The sequence below is a fragment of the Glycine max genome, chromosome 2 (genome assembly GCF_000004515.6).
Source record: "Glycine max cultivar Williams 82 chromosome 2, Glycine_max_v4.0, whole genome shotgun sequence".
Classification (NCBI taxonomy): Eukaryota; Viridiplantae; Streptophyta; class Magnoliopsida; order Fabales; family Fabaceae; genus Glycine; species Glycine max.
The window spans coordinates 45,674,852-45,700,847 of NC_016089.4; the positions used below are offsets into that span (position 1 = coordinate 45,674,852).

The 25,996-nt window shown below is 33.0% G+C and overlaps 3 protein-coding genes, 1 long non-coding RNA gene and 1 other non-coding gene across 7 annotated transcripts; 1 reads left to right on the forward strand and 4 right to left on the reverse strand.

Moving 5' to 3' along the window:
• Positions 1-83: 83 nt before the first annotated feature.
• Positions 84-6,912, reverse strand: ALDH18B2 (delta-1-pyrroline-5-carboxylate synthase). Its single transcript, XM_003519314.4, has 17 exons — positions 6,432-6,912; positions 6,046-6,207; positions 5,213-5,490; positions 4,612-4,762; positions 4,346-4,510; positions 4,185-4,262; positions 3,771-3,860; positions 2,826-2,912; positions 2,625-2,711; positions 2,447-2,543; positions 1,701-1,804; positions 1,532-1,607; positions 1,286-1,436; positions 1,065-1,133; positions 740-806; positions 583-653; positions 84-267 (listed from the first exon to the last, which is right to left on the reverse strand). The coding sequence occupies exons 1-17, from the start codon at positions 6,762-6,764 to the stop codon at positions 192-194; spliced, it is 2,142 nt and encodes a 713-aa protein (XP_003519362.1). The 5' UTR covers positions 6,765-6,912; the 3' UTR covers positions 84-191.
• Positions 6,913-9,762: 2,850 nt separating this feature from the next.
• Positions 9,763-14,167, reverse strand: LOC100810521 (protein YIPF1 homolog). Of its 2 annotated transcripts, XM_003519315.5 has the most exons (6): positions 13,864-14,167; positions 13,322-13,361; positions 13,138-13,221; positions 11,575-11,740; positions 10,983-11,256; positions 9,763-10,464 (listed from the first exon to the last, which is right to left on the reverse strand). In XM_003519315.5, exons 1-6 carry the CDS (start codon positions 13,918-13,920, stop codon positions 10,273-10,275), a joined length of 813 nt encoding a protein of 270 aa, XP_003519363.1. In that variant the 5' UTR covers positions 13,921-14,167; the 3' UTR covers positions 9,763-10,272. The 2 variants fall into 2 exon arrangements, with proteins under 2 accessions (XP_003519363.1, XP_006575515.1); XM_006575452.4 differs by lacking the exon at positions 13,864-14,167 and having other exon boundaries at positions 13,326-13,367.
• A 1,091-nt stretch (positions 14,168-15,258) lies between these two features.
• Positions 15,259-16,645, forward strand: LOC106796760 (uncharacterized). The gene is made up of 2 exons (XR_001385744.3): positions 15,259-16,270; positions 16,394-16,645. It is a non-coding gene; the product is annotated as an uncharacterized lncRNA (long non-coding RNA).
• Positions 15,409-15,482, reverse strand: TRNAV-CAC (transfer RNA valine (anticodon CAC)). Its single transcript has one exon. It is a non-coding gene; the product is annotated as a tRNA-Val (tRNA).
• Positions 16,646-16,964: 319 nt separating the features above from the next.
• Positions 16,965-24,325, reverse strand: LOC100811054 (folylpolyglutamate synthase). Of its 2 annotated transcripts, none has more exons than XM_006575453.4 (16): positions 24,006-24,325; positions 23,726-23,871; positions 23,582-23,647; positions 23,232-23,341; positions 22,847-22,907; positions 22,002-22,085; positions 21,835-21,891; positions 21,625-21,685; positions 21,384-21,430; positions 20,996-21,073; positions 20,335-20,499; positions 19,953-20,252; positions 19,003-19,081; positions 18,604-18,756; positions 17,636-17,790; positions 16,965-17,223 (listed from the first exon to the last, which is right to left on the reverse strand). In XM_006575453.4, the coding sequence occupies exons 1-16, from the start codon at positions 24,016-24,018 to the stop codon at positions 17,164-17,166; spliced, it is 1,635 nt and encodes a 544-aa protein (XP_006575516.1). In that variant the 5' UTR covers positions 24,019-24,325; the 3' UTR covers positions 16,965-17,163. The 2 variants fall into 2 exon arrangements, with proteins under 2 accessions (XP_006575516.1, XP_006575517.1); XM_006575454.4 differs by having other exon boundaries at positions 17,636-17,787; positions 24,006-24,324.
• Between the last annotated feature and the right edge of the window lie 1,671 nt (positions 24,326-25,996).

Below are 25,996 nucleotides of genomic sequence, written 5' to 3' on the forward strand. Positions count from 1 at the left end.
AACAGAAACGGATGCGTTAAATAACAAATTCAACAACAAACTGTAATTGCTGACAAAATTCTTGAAGGAAAGGAACCATCAGATGATACAAATGACCCTATTTTATTTAATTGCCCAATTTTATACCGTTCTCAACTGTCAAAATAAATGAAAAGGCTACAAAAGGAAGTATAGCAATTAGACCATTCAAATTAAGTTGCAATGTCTTTGTGGGTATAGACAATCCCTTTATCACCATCCACTACTTGTCCACTTCCTTTTAGTATCCTGCATACGCAAAAGGGACAATAAAACACAAAGGAAATACCACATACAACTCGGGGGTTTTACTATAAAATGTCAATATGATTATATTATAAATCATAAATGGTTAGGACAGTGATGTAGACTCTAGAGTAGTCTTGCGAAATAGTTCCATTAAAATAAAACAGTGTCTTAGTTTGGCTACTTTCCGTGATTGTGTAGCAGCAAGTTATTGATATTTAAGGTGTACAGTGTACACTATCAGTGACAACGGACAAATGAAGGACTGAAATATTTAATTTAGTAACTTATCAGCATAATGACCATATTAGTTCATACCATCTTGTTGTTAACAATCCCTCAACTCCTACTGGACCTCGAGCATGAATCCTGCTCGTACTAATTCCAACCTATTCAACCAGAAGGGAATTACATAATAAATCAACAACCTTAATGCAATAGATTGATTACAAATAAAATGCAAACAATATTATACCTCTGCGCCTAGTCCAAATCTTGCCCCATCACTGAATCTGGTGCTTGCATTGTGAAAAACAGCAGCACTGCCAATACAAGATGAACAATATTTACATAAATGTCATTGTACTTGTGCGTTGATATCTTTTAGGAAAGCAGTTAATAGTTTAAAGGAAATGTTTGTTTTGTGTTTACTAATTAGCAACTTTGTCAAAGACCACCTAAATTACACACAATAATGAGACGCTACAAAGTAGAGAATTGAGTGAAACATCTTTTTTATTTTATTTCCCGGGATTTTTTTTTTCATTAAATAAAAAGAAGCATGATATTTCAAATATTACCTGTCTACTTGGCGTAGAAACACATTAGCAACTTCTTTATCTTCTGCAACGATGGAGTCAGTATGTGCACTGCCATAAAAGAAAGAGAATATATGACACTTTTCCATCTAAGTTCACTACACTAACATAGATGTCAATTGAAATGGACAAGAGCAAAGAAGACAAATGAAACCAAAATATATTTCAACATGTTTCCTATCAAGAAGAAAACAGTGACATGCCTTCCATAAAGATTTATATGATCAATAGCTGCATACACGTCATCCACAATTTCAACAGTGCAAGCCAGCGAACTGTACTCATGATGAAATGTTTGTGCTTGTGGAATATTTAACAGAGAACTTGCCCTTGGTCCTCCATATAATTTAACGCCTGCATAATTTAGTCATTCCAAAAAACTTTAAAAGATAATGCCTATGTAGTTGAAAAAATACAGAATAAGAGGAAATGATGGCTATAAATCATACCTTCAGTTCGTAGGTCAACAACAATATCATTTAACCAACCTTTCTCTATCAAATCCTTGTGGACAAGAAGTGTTTCCTGAATGTTGGAATTTGAAAACAGAGAAGTTATGTACATCAGACATTGCTGGCTTTACCAATCTTGTAGGGTCATTGAGTACATTTAGTTTACCATGGCGTTGCAGGCTGCTGGATAATCTATTTTTGCATCAAGTACAATCCGCCTTGCCATCTCCACATTAGCAGACTTATCAACATAGACATGACAAACTCCATCTGGATTAGTAATAGCGCAGATTATTAATCCAAAAAAAAAGAAATACAGTAATATCAAGCGCGGCTTCTATATTATATTAAAGGTTTAATTGCATTTTTGGTCCATTTAGTTTGGAACGTTTTCGATTTTGATCTGTCAAACTTTGTTCAAACCAATTATGTCCAGATTTTGAAATTAAGCAAAAATAAAATTGCCTTGTCATAAAAAAAATCATCTCAAACCTTCAAGTTATTATTTTATATCCAAATATTAGGGATTTATGATGGATTTGAGGTTGATAGTTTTAAAAGTTTAAAAGTCAGAAATTTATATAAAAAAAATTGATATAATTTGAAGGATTTTATAGGATATAAGATTATGGTTGGAACTGAAAATTTTGAGAATTTTCTATTTTATATGAAATTTGATGCTTTGAATAATGAGTTTTGAGTAGAAGATGATTTAAAACAATTTAACCGATTTAATTTGAGAAGATTTTAAGTAGAAAATGAGAATTTGATGGTCTTAGGTAAAAAAAATTTAGCAGCAGGACCAAATTTGCTTAATTTCAAAAATAGAGGGACTTAATCAACTTGAAAAAACTTGAGGGACCAAAATCACACAGTCCAAAGTAAAAGTGCCATTAAGCATAATAGTCTTACCAGCATGACCTAAAACAGGAATTTTAGTGGAACTCTTGATCTGAGAAACAAGTTTGTTGCTGCCTCTTGGAATCACCAGATCGATTACATCATCCAGCTGAAATTTAAATAGAAAGGTGCCAATGCTTAAGGTGAACAGGGTTATGAAACTGAAATTAAGCTCCACTGATTAGTTCACCTTAAGTAGCTCAGGGATTTCTTCCCTTGAGGTCACAAGTCCTATAAGTTTTCCACCAACAGTATCTGGTATGGCCTCAGTAATTACCTGCATCTCAGAGATACAAAATCACCCCCATAAATATTTTATTAATGGCGACTATGAAACAAAATAAAATTGAAAAAGGAAATAGTTCAGAAATTAATTTATTTGAAACCAAACTTTGTGCAAAATTGCATTTGACCGCCTAGCTTCTTTGCCACCTTTCAAGAGAAGTCCATTCCCACTTCGGATTGCCAGTGAAGCTATCTGTTCAGATGATAAGAAGCTACCACTTAAAATGTAGATACAGATAACCAATCAAACTGCTTTAAGCTCATAAAGTTCATTCATACCATAACATTAATCCATTTACAGATCAATAGTGATTAGCAGTACAACTTTATATTCACTTAATAAATTACGAACATATGCATACCATTCTAACAGGTTCATGCACAAATTTAGAAAAGGAAAAGGAAAACATAAGTAAAAAAATGATGCTCCTCAAGGATGTGAACAAAATGAAATGAGAAATATATGACACCAGCATATCACCATGTCACAATACATTGGCATAGAAAAACAACAGCATCAGCGACGTGGAAGTATTGGCTATCAAAAATTATATTCAATAGGTTAAAAAAAATCAGCACAGTCAATGAGACAACATTTTCAAGATTATGGAAAATTCCATGCCAGAAAAAAAATTAACTGGTTAATAGGAAGCAAAACAAAATTCAAAAAAGTTCATGTGTCTATACAATAAAATATTCCACTTTTTTGCTTGCATGGCCCAAGTGGAGGAACACAGGGTTCTTTCAACTCTTACTTTTACTGCTAAGGACCATATAAATCAGAGTTAAATTTCCATACCCATGATATCATCTAGCTCATTTGAAAACCCACTCATCTGGTAGCCTTTAAACAGATCTTCCCTAACATCTTTAGAGGTTGATACTTCAAACAGCAGTAAACAAGGATAAAATGAATATAAATGCTGAACACTGAGTACAAATTTAAACGAAGAGAGCTTGTTTTCCCTTTGGGGAAAAAATTCTGCAGTACTCAACAAAGTTTAAACAAAGGGTGAAAAGAGAAAGAGAAAATACGAAAAAAGGCTTTCACCTGTACAAGAGCATCAGGGCGTGACTCAAAAACAATAAGGAGCACTCCCAAAGGAGATGATGTCTTCTCTAAAATTAGCCCATCTGATAGCTAAATAAAAGGGTAGCTGTCAGAAACACTACAGATCAATATTTTGTAAAACAAATTGGGTGCAATTATGACTGTCAACGAGAAATTTGTTCATGCTTAAAAACACCCAAAAAAAAAAATGCAAGTTACACTAAATTAATTTGCCTTCAACAAGATCAAGAAAAATGCAAGTCTATCTTATCTACTATTAAGATGTAAAATTGGAATATGATGTTAATACTATGCAGAAAGGAAGCTGATTATACTCAGAAAGTGGGCTCAGCAACTGTTGTTTTGAAACTACCATGATCCAAAATATATATTTCCAGATCAACTTCCCATTACCTCAGTTCTTTTTAATACTTGACCAATTGGATCTTCCATGTTGGCAATAATTCGCATGTTGTTTGCAAGGCTTGCAATCTGTCAGTTATCATAGTTTAGCATCATAAACTCTTCAGTTTGTTAAAATATGGACAATTTCTTCTAGAAGTTAACTTTCTTGCCTTCCCAGGTTTTATAGCTAGCCTTGCCACCAAGGATTTTTCATATCCTGCTTCTTGTGCCACAGCAATATCAGCTTCATTTTCAGTCCTGATTATTTTTTCATTTGCTTCCAGGGCATCAGCTATTTTATGTAAAATTTGATTCCTTTCTTCAGAAGATATGGCCTGCATAGTAAAATTAAGATATTAGGATTGCTTCACTAACATCTCAGTAATATATCTATGATTTGTCAGACATATTGTAAATGTGAAGATAGAAAAGATACCTGGAGCCTTCTGGAACATTCCCTGGCTGCAACTGCCATCTCACGAGCATCAACCTCTTTTACTTGGACCCACTCATGTGCATCTTTATGGAAGAGAGTTCCTATGCGTTGTCCTTGGAGAACATTGATAATATTCTCAGCTGCAAAACCACTGTAAGGAGAAAAAAATGAGACAGAAACAAGGATAAACCAACAACTTGTAAAGATGATCATCCAATAACACACTTGATTTCATAGGGTTCTTGGGGTAGAAAAAAAAATCAAAAAGAAAAGGAGGGGGTTTCACAAGTGATTCTCTCATTCTCTATGTGGACATGTACACACATTTTCATTTAAATTTATGAACTTGAAACATGTGGCGGACAAAAAGGCAAACAAAAGAAATTGGAAGAACAAGGAATAAAGAAACAGGTAAGTGCAAACAATTTAAACAATTTTTCAAGTTTCCAAAATTGCTTGTGGTTTAACAAAACAGTGTTTAGATGTCAAGGCCTAACTAACCTATTTCTAATTGAAAACAACACTGATAAGAAATGCTTTGATTAAAACCTAAACACAGCAGAGTAATAATCTTTCACTGCAATATGGTATAAAAGTGCACCTGGTAATAACAACAGGAATGCCAGCATCAGCTGCATGAACAGCAGCTTTTACTTTGGCAGTCATTCCACCTCTTCCCACTCTAGATTTGTCACCAAAAGTAATTTCATTCTGATGCTTCTCCTTAATATACGTATGAATAAGCTTTGAATGTGGATCACTTGGAGGGCCACTATAAAGACCTTCTACATCACTCAACAAAACAAGAAGATCGGCTTTTAACTCCAAGGCCAACAGAGCAGATAAACTATCATTATCCCAAAATATACCAGAAGAATCCTGCACAAAAAAAACGTTAATGACACTTGATGTACTTAAATATATAGAACTGGAAAGAATGCAGCAACTTCAAACTAAACTTTCAATCTGGAAAAGAAAAAGTTCAAATGAAAAATGTTGACCTCCAAACAACCAAATAAAATCCGTTGAAGAATGGAAGAAAAAATGAGTCTTATTTTCCTTACAGAAATTGCTACTCCCTCTCTTGTAATACACACATCTAGAAAAGCAATTCATTATACCTATTATCGTGATTAAAAATAATCTTATCTGATTAACAGATACTCTTATTTCATAAATGGTTAACTAAACTGTACAATTGCACCAATACATCTACTAGTATATTTATCATTTCATTGAGAGTGAACAAATAATTTGGGACAAACAAAAAAGTGTCAAAATAAAATGAGGCCGATGGAATATATGCTTTACGGTTGCAAAAAGGCAGACAAAACCTCGGATACAGAATCAACATCATTTGGATCATATCATGTGACCTACAAAGAACACATTGGTAGGTTCCACGAACAAAATTACGGAAGTGGAGTAACAAACCTCATAGGGAGCCTTCCTAGTGCTGACAGCATCGTTCTCATTGAACACCGGAATAACCTTAAGCGATAACAACGATTTCACGGTCTCAGTAAGTTGCTTCCTGAAATCCTTATCTCGAAAATCGTTATCCGTCACAAGAAGCTGAGCAGACGTCACATCGAGCTGAAACCGCGAAATGAAAAATTAAAATTACAGCACGTGCAGTTCAAGGAAAATGAATATAGCACAAAACCTAGAAGACTTTAGCGTTATTCTGACATTAGAATTGAAATGCAAATCACCAACGCAAAACTCTAATTCCGATTCGAAAACATTATCTAAAAAACTGAATCTAAATTTTGTTCATGAATGTAATAGTAATAACAATTTATAAAGTGGTTTCTTACTTGAGTGAAGAGAGTATCGTAGAGAGCCATGAGACTGTTCTGTCCGACGGCGGCGCAGGCCTTGCCGTCGAGTTCGTGTTGGGGTTTCTGGAGGTCGGCGAAGCTGCTGTTGATCAATTTGCGGTAGCGGAGTCGTTGGCGGCCGATGCCGACGGCGCCGGAGGAGACGAGAATAATGTCGTATCCGAGGGAGTTGAGTTGCTTAATCTGCTCGCAGAGAGCGCCTAATCTTCCGACAGCTAACCTTCCCTCCTCGCGAGTGACCACGGCGGTGCCGACCTTGATGATCACGCGCTTCACGTCCTTCATGAAACTCCGAGAAGGATCCGCCATGGCTGCGTGCTGATACTGGAGCGGAGCAGAGAAGACCTTCGAATGCAAATGGAATCAAAGTGGATAGCGCCGCCGAATCACAACCTGCCGCGTTACTTTCTTTCACCTTCGTGGCAAATCGCTCCTTAATACTACAAAATTATATATGTACAAAAAAATACTGCAAAGTTATAAGAGTAGTTTAATCATCAGACACCATAAAATACTTTTACACTCATAGGATAAAATACTTCAATCACAAATTCATCTTTTTTAAATACTTTTACACTCATAGGATAAAATACTTCAATCACAAATTCATCTTTTTTAAATAATTATTATAAAATTAACAAATTTATTATGATAAATTATATAATTAAATGATGATGTAAAAAAAATTATATTATGAGTGAATAACTTTTTTTTATTAAATTATAATTATAATAATATATATTTTTTAATGAAATTTAGATTGTGTTTTCATTTACCATGTAGAATTTATTTAATAATGAGAAAATTGCATACACATAAGTGTGCAGCTATAATTTTTGTCCTGTAACAATCGAATTTAGATCAATTGGTTAAATATTGTGTGGTTTAGTTATTGAGCAATGTGAAAGAATTATTGTAAAAAGAAAATTTTCATTCTATTAACCATAGACTTAACCTAGAAGAATTTAATGTTATTATTTTAGTTTATGTCACTATGATAGTGTTTAAAACAACAGTTTAACTTGCCAAAAAAAACTTACTCATTAGCGTCAGCTTAGAGCGCTGAGAAAATTTAGATAATTTATATAATATTTTTTTCAAATCTTATTGATGCTATTGTACACAAGAAAAATTAATATAAATTTTTACATGTTATGGTTCAATAAGAAAATATTATTAGTATAACTTTTAAAATAATAGTTTTAAGAATCAATAAACTTACTTAAATTAACTATTTCCTCTTAAAATAACATTATTTTAAAAATAACAAATTGTTTTTGTTAATTTTGTAAATCATAACAAATAAAAACCTTGTGGAACACGCGATACGTCATTTGAAAATTTGAATGCATGTGGATTTTCTGCAACTGTCTAACGTCGTCAGCAAAAATATTCACCATTCAATATTTATAAAAAGCTAGGGTGGCTGTAAACAACCTAAACTCCATTTAAATAGTTTGTAGCCCTCACGTTGTCTTGTCCTGCAACCAAAATTGGAAAACTCAAGGCAACAAAATTTTAAAAAATGATTAATTAATTAAATATACACTCCAGCTGGTTTATCCTGTATTCCTAATTTTTTATGAGCCTATCACCTGTGTCTATAGCTGGGTATGATGAGTTGACTTGCATGATTGCATGTTCTTGGATAAATTACAAATACATTTTTTTCTAAAAGTTAATTTAGTTTAACTATTTGTAAAAAGTTTAGTATAATCACCAACATTGAAAACCGATTCTTATACTCCTAAATGTAAAAGGAGTAATTTATATGTCAAATATAATAATTCCTATTATTATTATTATTATTATTGCACTCAAATAACAAAAATCAAACTAATATGAAATATTTTATATTATTTCTAAAATTATACAAACATTTTCAAAGTATTCTTTTTTTTTTCTAAAACAAAAGAACATGCAAACATTTTCAAAGTGTATCGAGTTGTCAAAGATAATTAAATTTCGGAATGAAAACCTAAAGTCAAATAAGTAATTTAACCCAAATTATTTGAAAAATGCTAATTGTTGCGATTATTTTTTAAAATATATTTTACGAATGAAATGATTTCTTGTGATATACTACCAGCTGCTTTAATCGCTTTATTTCAAGACTTTAATTGTAGGAGTAACAATAATTGAAGTTACTTTTTGTGAGCAACCATTCTTTATTTCTTTATAAGAAAATATGACAAAAGTCCATATCCATTATCCAAAGTGGCTTTTGTTAGAATGGTTTTCGTTTCCGGAGTAATTTTAAGTTATTGTGTTTGTACTATTAAAGTTGCTCTAAGAGCTCCCATTTCCATGATTCATTTTCGTACTTTTTTTTTTCAATATAACGTTTGTTTTGAATAGGCAAGTGTATTCATTTTTGTGGAGATTGATCCAAATCTATCTCGATTTTAATGGAAAAAGTTGAATTGATCGAGTTTGGGAATGAGATCAATTTTGATGGAAAAAATTTTTGTTCCAATTTTACTGTTATTTTGATATAATAAATATTTTAAATTATTATTATAACCTTACAATTTTAATGGATTAGTGTTTATTTTATATATGAAATTATTGTTTTCTTTATAATTGTGTATAATTTTTATTTAATTTTATGTTGAGCTCAAAAAATAAATGAGAGTAAACAATTTTTATTTAATTTGTTATTGAACACTTGAAATTTCAACATTGATAAACAAGATGTCATAATTACTATTTTTTTTAACTATCCAAAAATAAATGAGATCACTTGAAATTTTAATTTAGCATGTTGTAATAGATTTAATCCAATTACAACAAAAAAAATGTCCTATTTTCTTCATTTTGTATAAATAAAAAAACAAGATTGGATCAAAAGTGAGGTGAAAAAACCTAATCCTCAAATAAGAACAAAAATGAGTCTAATTTTTGAACCCAAAAAAAATTGATGACAAGAAGGGCTTAGAGAGTCCAAGACGGGGGAGGTGAGGAGACTAAACCCGCCTCCACCCGTTGTCATGCCCTAGTCTTGCAACAATCCGTAACGGGTAGTAAGTTAGTTGACTTACAAACTTTTATTATTAGTAGGATATTGAAAGGAATTTTCATGCTGTCATGATTTTACACCTAATTATAATACACTAGTTCATTATAGTATTACAGTCTATTTAGTTTTAATATTGGGTCACCACGAATCTTGATTAATGAAAATTATTTTAATGACAATAAAAAAAGTTATCTACTAAACTCTTCAAATGATATTTTTATTTATAATTAGATGATACTAAAAACTGAGCATGTAAATCAAGATTAAACTCAATGTTAGGATACCCAATTACACGCTACCTAGTACTTATACTTATTCAACTAAAAATAACATGCAAGCGTGTTACAAGAGGAGTCACATTACATTGTCACTTTCAAACAGGAGATGAAAAGAGCAAAATTTGATTCACCAGCATAGGAAATTGCCTTGGCTTCACGCAAAACAGCTACTTTTAAAAAAAATCGATTAAAAAAAGATTAACTTGACGCAGTATATTTACAGAAATATGCAAGAAGCTCAAACATAGGCAGATACTACAAATCATGATTGTTCATCCCCTTCCAAAGTATTGGGTCTTCCACAAGACTTTAGGCAGAAATCATACGGAAACTCAGACCCAGCTGATACAGAAATCGCACTACTCTCTCTGCAATTCTTTCTCATCATTCCATTATAGTAAATACACAAACCAATTCTGCTTCAGACGATTCCACTCGCGTCTTGAACAAAGTTAGCCAATGAAGTGAGCTCATAATGATAGTGTTTGGGTCTTACTCTTCACACTGCAGTGCATTTTAGCTACGGAAAGAACCAAACCTTGATGAAGATTGCCAAAGCCATTTGCAAGAAAAATGCTGCAATAATCGCCACTGAAAGTTCATTGCCTTCTATATAAGATCTCAGGTTTAAGGCAACAAAGCTTGCCGAGGCAACGCCCGTAAGGAGTATTATAACCCACCGAAGAAACTCAACAGGAATTATCAACAGGAACTGAAAATATCCCAAGAAATACGAATTAGATAACAGTTTGAAAGACTCCAAAAAATTAAAGCATAATTAGCAAACTACTGACGTAATTTCCTACCACAATTTATAAAAATTCAGCTTCAACTTAAATCGAACTTTATGATAACAACAAACATGTGAAAAGAAGCCGTGTATCCAATCCGGATATTGAGATATATTATAATTATGCTGCACAGACTCGGGGAAAAAAATCATTGTACACTGCTATCCAGTCACTGCAATATATTACCACCCAAACCTTGGTTTCTAACTGATATTTTCATGCTGAGGACTGAGGAGGGATGATGAGCTCAAAGTCCATTGATCTTTAAAGGAGGAGGGCCTCACTTTGTTGAGGCACTGTCTATTCCAATTTTCCCCTTCAGGCCCACATCCCCCACACTGAACATGTGTGGTACTGGTATAAATAATTGTGCAACATTATTTGTAGTATAAGTAATTGCATAATACAATTTAACACATTGGAGAAAGCAGAAACTTACAGAAGACATGATGAAAATGGTGAGGGAATACCCCCACAAGCACCAAAACCTTATAAGGCTAGCATTTGAACCCATATACTGAAGGAAGAAGTAGTATGCCAATGGAACCACAATTGCATAGCCATAGATAGAGCATGCAGCCACATTCACATAGCTGACATCAAAGCTCCAAGAGGTACTGTTATCTGCATGTTTTTGCATAAGGAACGTGGCCAGATTTCCAAGTGAGGCAAGCACAAAAACCAATGTTGTTGAGATCCATATAAGCCCATATCTATACAACAGAAAAGACTCACCATTAGAATTAGATATCCATTTATATGCACTATTTATTGTTTTTGGGCAAGGGTGCTGAAAATCTGGTTATGTTTTGAAAAATGTCTCCTTTAACTCAAATATCTACAGAAAAAAAAAAAGAGAGAGAAAAGGGGCAGAAAGTAAAATAACAGGCATTTTCCCCAAAATCTTATGGTAACAGTTTAATTGAATTAAAATTTCCCCCAATTACCACATTTCAATAGTAATCCAAATCAATATCTCTATTTTGATAATTGGAAGTATAAAAGCACAAGGGCACAAAAAAATAACGCACAAATCAGGGTTAGCATCTATCTTGCTGAAAAAGTCTGCAGCAACTGGATTCAAGGAACTTATCAATCTGATTAAGACAACATCTGTGTCTACATTGAAATACTCTGAATATGATGACATGCTAAAGATTCCCCTCCAGTTGTTTGCTGGCTGTTGTTCAAAAGCTTCTGCATGGATGAACAAACAAGAGAAAAATAAACGGCATTATTATATCAGCAAGTGACAAAGAAAAATGAAAATACAAATGGCCTCTACTCACAAATCTGACCATAGAATCAATCAACGGTGTGAATCTTGGTCAATGATGAAACTAAAATCTATAGATAATTGAAAATTCAGAAAAAACAATTGGTTTAATGCAGAGAACCACACTTAAGATATGCAATTATTAATTGTGTAAAACCATAATTAGAATTTAGAAATAATGCTTGGTGATGCTTGGGCATGGTGATCTATTTATTTATACAGATACTAGCAGAGTAACATCATTAAAATAAGCTTAAATAAAATTTATGGCAGTTAACATCATTAAAATAAAATTATATAACTATATTTCAGATATATGAAAGTCCATAAGATAATGCACACAGGAACTTTCTTTTCTTGGTTTCAGGTGATTGGTCCTCACTATTGACAATTTGATTAAAAAGTTCATATAAAGTATAAAATATAATAAGAATTAAAAAATAGCTAAAATATTTGCAAAATTTAATTTGTTTTTTAACAAGAAGCAATTGATGACTAAGATGTAATAACTAATAAGATAAAAAATCATAACTTTGTCATAGTGAATAACATAAGAAAATATAAAATAAACAAAAACTCAAATCCATATGTATGATTAATTAGTCAATAAAATTCCTTTCAACCAAAAGAGGCACTTGGGATGCAGGTATAAAGAAAACATTAAATTTTATTTATTTAAGAACAGCATAATAGTTTTCTCATTAAGTAGCATAAGGCAAAAGGGGTCAAAATATAACTTAAGTAGAATATTGGGTTGAGAATGGAAATAAAATAACTACTTAGTTTGAAAAGGGAAAAACAGGAACTAAGTGTCAGCAACCATACTTGGGAGTATGAAAATGACTTTAAGCAAATGTAAAATTACAGCAGTGACACATTAAAGAAATCATAGAATATGCTAACTCTCCCCCAAAATAGCTGAGTAAAGGTCTAGGATTATAATTGGTGTTTTCTAATTCTACAATATCAGAAGTGTTACGAATGGATGTAATTGACAAGTAATTTAGAACATATAACACATAAATTAGTAGACAATATGACGTGAATAAGCAAAAAAAGTTTAAAAACTGCTAGAAAGCTCTAGTTGCATTGGTCAGTTCTAAGATAACTACAACTAAAAGAAAAAACAAATCTCCTCCAGCCAGCCATGAATTCACTATACAATATACTGATTAGTCTCTCACTGTCCTGTACTCACGTCACGGGAAAAGGCCAATATATTGTTAAATCATTTAAACTGAGAGAGAAGAGAGAGAAATCAGAAGAAAAAAAAAACAAATATCTCAATTCTGAAAGTCACAAAAATTGGAGAACATACCAGTAGGACTGCCAAGAGTTTGATGTCCTGGTCCTCTGTCTCCTCCATTGTTGGGAGGGAATGTTTGCATATTTGCACCGGTGGCTACATGCATCATATATGTTCATAAGCCATTTGTTTTAGAGGCACTTAAACATTAGAATTAAGAAATGTAAGAAACAAAAAAATTGATATAACTCCATACCCACATGTTTCGTGGCATTATTTTCTTCAGTTATGACAGCCTGAGCACCAAACAGGTAAAAGCACAGAACCAAAAATATTGAAATAAGTTAGAAAAAATAGTATTTTAGATCACACAAGTTCAACAAAAAAAACTTTTACAGCGCCAGAACCATAAAATTCAAAAATCAAAGCGGCTTTGAAAGAGAAATAACCATAAAGACATAAGTTAACAAAATCAAATTAATGCCAAAAACTTAAAATCACAGGCATATTCAACACCGGCCACAGTTCTCTTGCTAAATTTAGAAATGACTTCACAGTTCTTGCTATTTTGTCAGTGTACAATCAAACAATTACACTTCTATTTCCATAATTTCACTTCATTTCATTCCATTTCGCTAAATTTCCGCACAATCAACTTAATTCCTAAAGAAAATAAAAAATGAGAACAATTTTCTGAACACGATCGAGCATGCAGAGAGTGAATTGAAGCAGTAATGGCATACAAATAGCACAAATTGAAATAAAAAAGGGGGAAAAAAACGAAAGCTGCTCGCTCACAGGAACTGAACCGAGCAAGTGGCTAGTGGGAAGACCGGTGTACGAAGACTCCTCCATGGAATTCGAAACAATGCAGAGAAAACAAGGTGCGTGAAGAAAACCTCGTTAGTTCAATAAAGCATTGAAAGGGTTATGAGTATGAATCGGAATCGGAATCGGAATTGAGCCCTAGATAGATAGATAGCAGAAGAAGAAAACGTTGTTTTTCTTTTTCGTCGTTTGGAAGGAACGTGCTGCAAACAAAATAGCGTGGTCTCTGATACACAGGATTGGACCCCACCTTCAAATTCAATTCGTCGGGCCACACACGTTCCTGATACATTTTTTTTTTAATTTAATAATTGTTATTCTTGTTTTCCATGTTTCAGGGGCTTCTATTTCCAACGAGGCTCGTGTGATTGGGCTACGAGAATGGGCCCGCTCTATGGGCTCGGCAACTTTCGGTTCAGCTTTTCAAGAGTAGGGCACGTGCCTGCATGTGTGTTAAGATATTAAATTATGAAGTTTTTTTTTTGAGAAAAAAGGATCAATGACAATGCAACATAATTTTACACAATCATCTAAACATAAATTACTATATTATGATAAGTTTATTCATTTTTATAATAATTATCTTAAAGATTATTAAAAAATAATTTATAATTAAATGAAAATATAAACTATTTTATACAATTCATAAGCATTAAAATTTGTTATTTTTGTTTTTCTAAACTATGTCCTAAAAGTAGGATCAAGATTCCTAGTAGTTAAAAAATTCTCATATTCCCGCATTCAATTGATTGCAACCATTAAATATAAATTAAACCACTCATAATTTATCTTGATAAATTTATTCAATGGTTTCAATTCAGGAATACAGATAATCCATTTCTCAAAAGGCATTAATTATGAAATCAATAAATATTTTATTATTATTATTAGAATTGTAACGAGAATCACAAATGAGTATTTTGTTATTCTTTTCAATAAAAAAAAAATCATTTTTTATTGTTTAACCATTACATTTAGGGCATTTATTAACATTTTTTCCCACCCTTTTTTTTCTCATAATTTCACAACACTTTTTTTTTTAATTTTAAAATACTCCCACTCTTCCCCTTCTCCATCACAAACACCCGTCCATCTTGTCTCTATCCTGCCTTTCCTTTTACCCATTTCCTCTCTACTCTCCTTCCTCCTGGTAGTCTTCTCTTTCACGGATGTCGTTTTCTTTATTGAATTTTAACTTTTTTTCCCCTGCCAATGGAAAGTGTTTGAAAACTAGTTTTTAGAAAAATGTTATTGAAAATTAATTTCAAGAATATTATTAGAAGATTTCCAGAAACTAGTTTCTTTTTTTCAATAACATTTCAGAAACAATTTTTTGTAAGTATATTTTTTTATAAAAAAAAAAAAGATTACAAAAAAGAAAAGAGGGTACAAAGAAAAAAGAGAGTGTAAATAGAGTCTCGATGTTATGAATAAAAATTGGGCTTAACCAGGGACCAATTTGTGAGGCCCATGCATTCACCAAAACTAAAATTACTAAAGTTCATACTCATGAAATGTCTGAGCCCGGGTTCGAACCGGGGACCTCTAGTGTGTGAGACTAGCGTGATAACCAACTACACCACCCAGACAAGTTGTTATTCAACCTTTCATTTTTGGGTATACAATTATATAGTTCTCTCCCCTAGAATCCTCCTTTAGTTAATAAAATGTTTAAGATCAACGTAGGATACATGCATGTAAGTGAAATGAAACACTGAAACTCACGTTTGACTATTATGCTTGATTTCATCCTCAACCTCACAATTCCCAAAGTAAGTCATTTTCCCCCTTAAATTTCACAAACTGAAGCTTCAATCTGTAGTACTAGAATGTTTCGGTTACTGTTATTGTCACTATGCAGCTTCGGTTGTGATGTCACAAACACAAACGCAACACAATTACAATTCATCATCTCCTTACATCTCAACCGCCACGGTGTTTCTCAATTACGAGAAAATGGTTAAGAATTTCAAAGTGTTCATGTACAAGCCAAACAACCCCCAAATCAAATTCGCGACCACGGTGGAGTCTCTGTTCTATTCTTCACTATAGAACAGCACCTACCTCACCCAAGATCCCGAGGAAGCGCACCTTTTCTTCGACCCTTTCTCCCCAGACTTCTCCACGCGTGTCCTTACACGCATCCGCAACGACCTCCCGTACTGGAACCGCACCCTCGGCGCCGACCACCTCTACCTTTCCTGCGACGGAATCCCCCTCCAACCGGACCGGAACCTGGTAGAATTGAAGAAAAACGCCGTTCAAATCTCGTGCTTCCCCACACAAGGACGTCACGCTGCCCCCGCTCCCTAGTCCCCACGCGTGGGCGAGGCGAGTGCGTGCAGGCGCCTTGGTCATTGATAATACTGAGACGGAGGTAGTGTTTGATTGAAAATTTAAAAAATTGATATAGGTTTCGAGTATTTATATTCTATTTTAATTCAAATATTTTATTTTCTTTTATACTACTTTTTTTTATTCCTTTAAATAAAAAACACAGGCTGAGATTTGGCGTGGTGAAGTACGGGAACGTGTCGTGGATAGGGGAAGCGCTGCGTGCAGGGTGTGTGCCAAGGGACACATAAACGACATGCCGTTTATGGATGTGCTGAGTGTGGATGCGAGTAAGCACTTCCAGTGGAACCAACCTCCTTTGCCCTTTGATGCCTTCAATACTATCATGTATCAGTTGTGACTCAGACGCCATACCGTTCGATACGTGAGAATGCAATAAAATTAATTATTTGTTGAATAATAATTGATTTGTTTTTTTTTGGTGTTTGCACTAACAATTCAATAATGCTTTAGGTTCGATTGATTTTTTTTTGGAAGTGGATCCCTTACACTTGCTTTTTTTTCAACTGTACAGAATATTTACACTTGATTTGTATTTTATGAATACATTTTTATTAAACAAATGAGATAATAATCATGCAAAATGATTATTTTTTGCATTTTGAAATATTATAAACTGAATTTTGAAAGTTTGAACTACTAAATCATTGAATATGGGGAAATTGTTACGTAAGAAACAAATATAAAAACGTGAGAATGAACCAATGGGCCGGATGTATCAAACTGGATGTACATTTCTTGAATATAGGATGTATCAAATGAATGTCCAATGGTGTTGGATTTTCAGAACAAAGTGCACAACTACCCCTGCAATGGACTGTGTCAATGCCAGAGAAAACTCATCAAATTATGGACTGTTTTAGCTTTAGAATGGAAATCTCTATCTCGAAGGAATCTTCAAATTTGTCCAACGAATCACTTCTTGACCAAGTTCAACACGTCACCAACAAGATGTAAAGAGCCAGTCACAAGGACCTGATGCATCAGCCACACAAATTTGCAGTCAGAATTCTATACTGATGTAAAAAAAAATATGTATATATTTCAAGAGCAATTTGTAGATAGCCATATTCTCTATTCTATAACCACACTGTTTGTTGGGCATTGAGAGAGAACATATCAAATCTAATAAGTGGGAACATTGAGCCAAATGTTCAAAGTATACAATCGTGTACAAAGTCTTTCAAGTACAACATAAATTAGAGAGAAGAAAAATGTGAGCAAAACATGCAACAATGCGAACTGACAGAAAGCTGTGATTATGTGAGATTACATTATATATTTGCAACTAATGAGTGGACATTATATTAGATATTTAGTTACATTGATTAAATTTCTTATCCTGTGATACCAAATATTTGCAATTCTTAAGTGTAATTTATGTTACCTGAAAACGAACTGATTGATTTTGTTGCACTCTGTCCCTGAGCCATTTGATTGCCAATGGCAATGACAAAAACACTGCACTATGATCACAATTACTGACACTCATTTCCATATCATCTTTTAGTTCTTCAGAAACAATGTCAGTACTTCTACCTGCTAAGCCAAGTGATCACAAACAAATTATTTTAAGTAAAAAAATATTCTAAAGCCTCTAACTTAAAAGACACTACCGGTGAAGGAAAACAAGGAAAAGGATGGGTAGAGAACAGACATGGCAATTCTCCCATCATACAGTAAATCTCAATGAACTCACAAAAGAAGATAAGATTGGGACTGAAGGTCTTTAGGAGAAAGTTCTCCGATCATGTGAAAAGGTTGTCTGATTAAAAGGGGTAGAAAACCATCGAAGCAGAACTTCCAAGAGAATCATTAAACTAACCAGACTATAAATGGTTTATTGAAATTTGGTTCAGATAAAACTATTAACATTATTACGTCATTTGATCCATGTAACCAATCCCATCTAGTGGGAAAAGGCTTGAGAGTAGTATGACTTTTTGATAAACCCCAGTGCCATTAATTGATCATTTGGCCAACCCCATCTAGTAAAATAAGACAAATTTAGGCAACCAACTGCAAGGCTAGAGCCGGGCTTAATTATAGAAACTACCATGATGATGAAAGTATCAAAAAGTAATAGCATGCAACCAAGGTAAATAAGGGATGAATGTAATGTAATAGTTCCCCTTATCTCTACACAAGAAGATTTCATTGGTATTCTTGAGTCTTTCTGCCCAATAGTTCAACCTAACCAGTTCAAACTTAAATGAATAAATGGGGCAAGAGTTAGTTAGTACATCTTAAATCGGCAGTATGACACAGACTAGTATCTGCACTTGGTAGTTGCCATCAACAGTTATGGTTCTAACTATATTCCATACCTACAAAACAATCTTGAATAATCACTACCTTTGCTGCCTTGCATGAGATTTTCCCACACTCTTTGAAGATTGAACTGCCATGACAGATCAACTTTGGAATCAGCCGGTGTAAAAGCCTGGGGTCCAACTTTATTAAACACAGATAAACTTGGTACAAAGAGCGCCTTCTTGAAGTAGACACCTACAATTTCAATTTAACTGTTCCTTTATTCCATTGAGAAAAAAAATACTTTCTTCAGGGAAAGCAATGTCATTGGAAAAATGAATTGAATTACTTTTTCCACCTAATAATTATAAATAATCGCAGAACTACTAAAGAAGAAAGCCAATTAAATGCCAAATATTAAGCTTTACTTAGTTTTTAAAATATCTTGGATTAGGTCATTATTGGGTAATTATATTCTAGCATAATCCAGAAACTACTGACCATGATCAGCACATGTTTTCATCAGCTGAGGAAGAAGCAACTGTGGATCTCGTACAGTCAAACAATTGAACAGCAATATCTGCAAGTAATTCAATTACTTCAACTAAAAAAGTCTCATGAAAAAAAGACCATTGTTTATTAAAAAGAAATTGTAGTGTTAGCGTTTCCACTCTTATCTCATGAGCTTATAGGTTTTTTTTTTAAAAAAATTAAAAGACAGCTGAATGCATATGATCATCCCAATATCTGATACACCGGGTTCATTTGAGAAAAGACCCCTGAATCAGTAGATATCAAGCAAAACCATGAAACATAACCATAAAAACAGGGTGTTTCGTGTCCAAACTTGACAGTTGACACACATTTGCATCTCATTTCTCATTTCTTCTAACAATGGAACCTAGTTTAATGGTCAACATTTCTCACCTCCCATATGTTGAAGTCAAATAGCAGCCAGTACAGTGTACAAACTTATAAAATTCACAACAAACATGGATAACAAAGGTACAACTATAACTCTTGTATAAGAGTAAAGTGTTCAGATACATAACATCCCATGGGCGATTTAGTTATTATAATGCTTTGAACTGATATCTAAATAGAAGATTGGGGTAAGCTTACCAAGACGATTATTAGCCTGTCTCAAGTAATATACTTCAAAAAGATAAGGTCTAGGAAGCCTGAAGAAATTGATAATCTGTATCTTTATGGTTCTTATTAAGAGTAATTTACATGCCCAAGGATAAGGTTAAAACACATGACAAGCTCCCTATATGATGAATTTCTAACTAAGGGCATTAGATATTACTAAACATTAGTTATTCTTAGTTAAAACATATGTGGATGGAATCTCCTCAACAGAACAGACATTGAATAACTTTATTTTACAATGATATGTGCTTAAATTTTAACAAATCTACTTAAAATAAGATTTTAAATCTATATTCTACCGGAGTGGAATTTCTCTGGGATCCTCTTTCGCCGTGGTGTGTGCTCTTCACTACTTCATGTGGCAATTTAGAATTATTAAGTTGCTGATGAAACAAGGTTTGGTCCGGGTTGTATTCTTTAATGGCTAGAGAAAACCACCTTGCACACACTTCCATGCTTTCAGGACTATGAGCCCCATCTAAAAAGAAAACAAGTTCATTTGACCTTTCACTCTTGATGTGTTGGTCAGGAACAATCTGAGCCCTTCCTTGCAAACTTGCACTTGTTAACCCTTTTATGAACTGCTCTGGCAAAGTGTCCTTCATGCAGGTAGATAGATCACTTCAGCAATAAGGCGCAAAAGAAGAAGAAGATGTAAAAAGATCTAATTTTAAAACTTACAGTTTGTTCCAAATTAATATCTCCAACATGCCCAGTCCTTTTCAGCCATGTAAAGCACAGTGCAATGGCAAGACCAGCATTTAAATATTGGTGCTCGCCTTCAAGACCAAGTCTCAAACCATTTAGCAATTTGGCATCTAATGGAGTTAGCACTTGAAGAGGTACCTGGAATTAGCAAGGTTTAGTTAGCTGATTGAATGCAAGGACCAAAGAGTCAAATATTTTTCAATAAAGGCAGTTAGAAAAGCTACTTGGAATAAGTGTTATGTATAGCCTGGCTTTCAGAAGATCACTGACAAATAGAAAAGTACATAAAGCATAAAGACAAATGAAATGCAGCAAGAGAATGACAAGCCATGCTGAATCACATTGAAGACATTTTTCTCTTTCCAAGATAATACAAAAATCTTAATAACGAACCTGTAAATATATAACATCATTTGACAGAATAAATAAACGTCAAGACACTATGTTTAATTGCTATTCAAGTCATCACATGTATAGTGAATTTTCACTTTTATTCCTAAACAAATACATTGCCAAATTGTACCCCTTTACTTAATATTGACAAGCCAATATTATATTTATACAGTTACACCAAGTGATGAGTCATTCAAACTTGTTTTTGAAGCAAAACAACTTCATAAAAGAACATACTTACATTTAATTGAGAAGCCTTCTCTTCAAGTACATGCATTGCTTCATCAGGTTGAGGCACTGTAAAAGCTGGAATCCGATTCTAAAAACAAATTGTTGTAAATAACAGAAATATATTAGGGGTCCAACATTATCTTATTTGATTTTTTATCATCTTTTTCCTATTTATAGTCAGGAATTTGTTTCCTTATCTTAGGGGTAGTTGTTCCCCTATAAAAGCATGATTAGAGAATGTAATTCTTGTGACAAATTAATAAAAGAAGTTTCTTTTTCAACTCAAATGAATAAATAAATAAAAGGAGTTTATCAGGAATAAAGTGCACATTGCAGATAGGCATCAAAAAGTTTTTCTATTCTTGAAAAGAAGATAATATTATACTCCAAAACAATACCTTGAAGATACCAGCCTTCTCACCGGCAATTTCTCCCAGAGTATTCCCTGTTAATAAAATCCAGCATGAGTATACTCAAATCATTGAACAAATTAGTGGCATTGCAACACTATGTTCAACCATATTCAGAAAAATAATTGTATAAAAATATATGAAATTTCAAAATGCAAATTTTCATACACAATAGCCATGGCATCCATTAAATTAGTGATTACCTAGAATTCTAAAATAGAAAACTAACCAAGAATCTCCATGTGGTCATACCCAAGAGAAGTTATTCCACATACAATAGGTGCCTGAACCTGAAATATCAACACAGCTGCATGAACTTGTTCCTAGATTAACTTCATAGAAAATATTAATACAAATAAAAGGATTCAAAGCTCGTTATTCAATCAGTTTTGTAATGCTAGAGACAAACATATTTCTGATGAAATGAAAATGAACATACCACATTTGTTGCATCGTATTTTCCACCTAATCCTACCTCCATTATAGCAACATCTACCTACATAAAATTTCAGAAAGAAAAGCTTTTATCCATTCATAACAACATACACAAAAAGATAGTATATAATTGAACAATTTTTCGTAGAAATTAAAGCACGGGGATCAAACCTGCTCTGCTGCAAATATCTTAAAGGCAAGTAAAGCAAGGAAACGAAAATAGGTAGGCATTGGAATATTGTCATCAGTTTTTTCCTGTACACCATCAAAATGAGAAACCAGTTATGTTAATACTATGAGCAAGAACATCAAGTTACATTGTAAAAGAGAATGTAACATGATCACTTTGACAATATAAACTTAACTATATGGTATTATCGCTATACTACACCATAATTGTGATTATCATCAATGTCCTGGTATAAAAATATGTTGGTTTACAGAACAGAAGGTGATTCTTATAGACTCACCATATTGTTAAGTAAAGCCATGTTTTGTTTTTCTTCTTTTTTCCATTTTATCTTGTTTCATATGACATTCAAATTGATAGGGTCTTAACACCAACCACCTTGAGTTCAATGCTTACAACCTTTTGTTCCTTTTCTCAAATTATACAACACTTAAGACCCCTTTCTGCTATATGCTTTACCAGTTCACACAAACTTGTCAAAGGTACCAAACAGGATCAATTAGGTGCTCTTCCATTACTATTTTCTTCTGAAATCAATGCAATAACTCCAAAGAGAACAGTTGAATAGCTTCAGAACTTTTCTGACATAGTTGGCAGAAAAATATTCTTTTTTGTCGCTATAAGAGTAACTGGTCGACTAATTTATTTATTTATTTTTAAAATGTAGAGCTAAAATTGGAGTCAATAACCAGTAATACAAATACAGTAGCAAGGCAAGTTGGCTCTGGCTCAAAATAAAAAATTGAGAAAAGGTTGACTTGGTTTTCCATCCTGTCAAAACCTCTGCCCGTATATATCCAAATGAAATTTATGCTCAGAAACATACCTTTAGTCTATCATAACACCACCAGAAGTATGCTAAAAATTTCTCTTCACAAATTTCCATACTGCAGAATCAAAGAACTGTAATTATGTGGCAACTAAAGACGCAATACAATGTGTTTTCCTTGGTCTGTAAAATTCAGTGAAATAACAAAAGTGCAAATACTAAAGAATAATTTCGTAGCAGAACAAATCAATTAAGAAAATTATCAGAATTCATATGCTCAATTAGTATGCACCCTCCACAAAACAGATGACAGACACAATGAAGATCAAAATTCAATATTCCCATTTGAAATATCAAATTAACTCAAAATGAAAAATGACACGAGTAGATGAATACATAGGAAAACACACAAAAAATCAACATAAGAATATGAAGCACTCACCCATCTAAACGAAATCTCTCTCGGATATCAATGAGGTGAGGAGATGTGAAGAGACCAGTGCGAAAACCACAGTTACGCAATATAGATTCCGTGAAGGTGCAGGTAGATCCCTATCAAACCACAGTTGAAAAAAACACAATTTCCATCATTAAAATAAGCACATAATTACTAACAATGACATAAGCATAGAATCAGAAATCCAAAGCCACTTAAGCCGGACTTATATCTAACTATAAGAGGCCACAAAGCACTATCCACATAGTAATCAGTATTGCGATAACCAAATTGTACTTCCAATGATGTTTTCATTTCCAAATTCCAAGCAACCACCAAAATTAAAGTGAAAGTACCTTCCCTTTGGTCCCAGCCACATGGATAACCTTCATATTTGCAATTGGCTCCTCCAACTCTAGCATCTATAGAATTACACAATGCATTATGCATACCATTGTTAGTATCTCATCAAAAATGGCCCAATTCACAAACTTTTTTACCTTCAGGTAATCATATAACAGGCTGAACTGATCCCCCACGTTGCTATCATCAGCACGAGTGCGTCTAGTGATCAAAGACGACAAGGCCTCCATTGCTTCTTCATAGGGACTCAAAGACGAAGATTTGGGAGACCCTTTGCCACCTTCTGCAAAAAAAGAAAAAACCCCACAACAGAAAAATAAATAATAATCATCAAAATAAAAAAATTTAACACGAGTGGAAGCATTCCAGAAGGAAAGAAGAATGAACATGTTACAGATGGAGATGAATAGGGAATACCTTGGTCAGACATGGTGATTGAGATTTGAATTGTGAATGAAACAGAGAGTGTGCTGTTTGAATGTAGATAGGAGTGTGTGTGAAAAAATGGAAGGATTGAAAAGAGATAGAAGAAGTTGTCGTTTGTGGTAAGCGTCTTGAGTTAAATTTCATTTACTATTTATTTTTGTTTTGTTTTGGCCAACTGTTGTCGTTGGAGAGAACTACAGAAGGGTACCTTCATCATTCATCAGCTAAGTACGCTAACTCTACACTGTGGCAGAGTGTATTGTTGTTGTCACAGTTGGAGTTGCATACCGAAGGAGAGATGTGGATGTTTTCAATTCACTAGGTCAAAAAGGATGTGATCCTTCTTCTTGATTTAGAATTCTCCAAAAACTAATATTGAATTATTAAATAAGATTGAGATTAATATTTTGGTTTCCTTTCAAGATAATTTTATCCTAAATACGTTTCAGTACTAAGTATATGGACACAAAAAATCTTAAATTTGTATTAAAAATTCTATTTTTTAATAGAAAATGTAAGAATTGAATTTTTAACTTTGTCATAAATAAATATTAAGTGAAGTTAAAATTCCGAGTTTTTTTATTATATTAAATTAATTCTTAAAAAATACTACTTATTAACTTAATTTGAATATATTATTTTTTTACATTGTTATCAAATATAAATTATAAATTATCGTATATAATAAGATGATATTTAATTAGTTTACGGTGCTTTTTTTTTAATATGCGATCATAAAATTATTCAATATCAAAATTAAATATGCAATGGCATTCTTTTCCTTGGCACTGAAGTTACCATAACTCAAATCCAATTATGGTCTTCGACATCATAATTAGGCAATTCTAGGTGAAAGAACTCAAGTCAAACCAAAATAATATATTTATTATGGTGTCATACTATATATTAGTTATGGAATGCTTTCATGTCATAATATATGTGTATGGGTGTAATGTGTAATACTAATATAAAATTAGTAATTCTCATATAAGCTAAACATTTTTCATAATAGTCGTCATAAGATAAGTATATTTATGTGTATGATAAACTAATGTGAGAATACACTTATAACTTAAAATTTATATCAAAACAAAAAGGAAATGTATGCGAAATAAATACATAAAAAGTCATAATAGTGGTTAAGACATTACAATGCGAATATATTTGCAGTAAAAGAAAAAGACATTACAATGCGGGATAAAATATCATGCAACGGAACACAAAATTTTGATTTTGATTATAATAATAATTTTGATTTTTTACATAAATAATTTTGATTTATTATCAGCTCAACTCTTATAAGTTTTTTATTTACTAATGAACAATTATAGTGTTACTTATTTTTTTTATTCATTGGAGTAATAAACAAGAACAAAGAAACTACCCTAAACTATCCCATATGAGGAGGTTGTTTAGAGTAGGAAAGGGACCATTCCAAGCACAAAGATGTTGGGATTGTCACACCCTAATATTAGAATGTTACTTAGTTTAAAGCTTTTATTGAAAATTCAAAATTTTAATTTGCATGTTAATATTTAAAATTTAAATTTATGTAGTAATTGACAAAGGGACTCATCATTTAAAGTTGTGTATAAATTGACTACTAATGACAGTTACCAAAAAGGACATGATGTCACTTATGGCCTAACTCCTTTATCCGAAGGAAACACGAACAACAACCAATGTCTCCTTTTCAGGACAGCAAAATAATAACAAAGATGGAAAAAGTAACTTCGATGCAAAGTAACAACTCAGATACTGGATGTGTTTTAGTGTAATTCAAACAATAACGGTTCTTTCCCCCCCCCCCCCCCCCCCCCCCCCCCCCAATTTTCTAAAAAATTTGAGAAAAAGGTAACAATATAGTTCACGAGAATGAAGAGGTTTTTTTTAAACATGAAATAGATCACTCAACAAAGCTTCTGTAATTGGAAGAATCATCATCCTGTACATTTTCAAAGCCCTATTCTAATACAAAGCAA

Bases quoted from the DNA above. Each gene is read 5' to 3' on its own strand.
- LOC100810521 (XM_003519315.5), bottom strand. From the start codon at position 13,920: ATGGAGGAGTCTTCGTACACCGGTCTTCCCACTAGCCACTTGCTCGGT. The intron at 11,257-11,574 runs GTGCGTTATTTT...TCTGTTGTATAG, and splicing joins ATAGATGCTAACCCTGATTT to ATATGGGCTTATATGGATCT. The intron at 10,465-10,982 runs GTAAGTTTCTGC...GGATATTTTCAG, and splicing joins CCATTTTCATCATGTCTTCT to TTCCTGTTGATAATTCCTGT.
- ALDH18B2 (XM_003519314.4), bottom strand. From the start codon at position 6,764: ATGGCGGATCCTTCTCGGAGTTTCATGAAGGACGTGAAGCGCGTGATC. The intron at 4,511-4,611 runs GTATCTTTTCTA...TTTACTATGCAG, and splicing joins AATGTTCCAGAAGGCTCCAG to GCCATATCTTCTGAAGAAAG. The intron at 2,712-2,825 runs GTTTGGTTTCAA...TCTGAGATGCAG, and splicing joins CAAATGCAATTTTGCACAAA to GTAATTACTGAGGCCATACC.
- LOC100811054 (XM_006575453.4), bottom strand. The intron at 21,686-21,834 runs GTATGTTCATTT...TTGATATTTCAG, and splicing joins AATACGATGCAACAAATGTG to GTTCAGGCACCTATTGTATG. The intron at 18,757-19,002 runs GTCAGTAGTTTC...TTGAAATTGTAG, and splicing joins GAAAACATGTGCTGATCATG to GTGTCTACTTCAAGAAGGCG.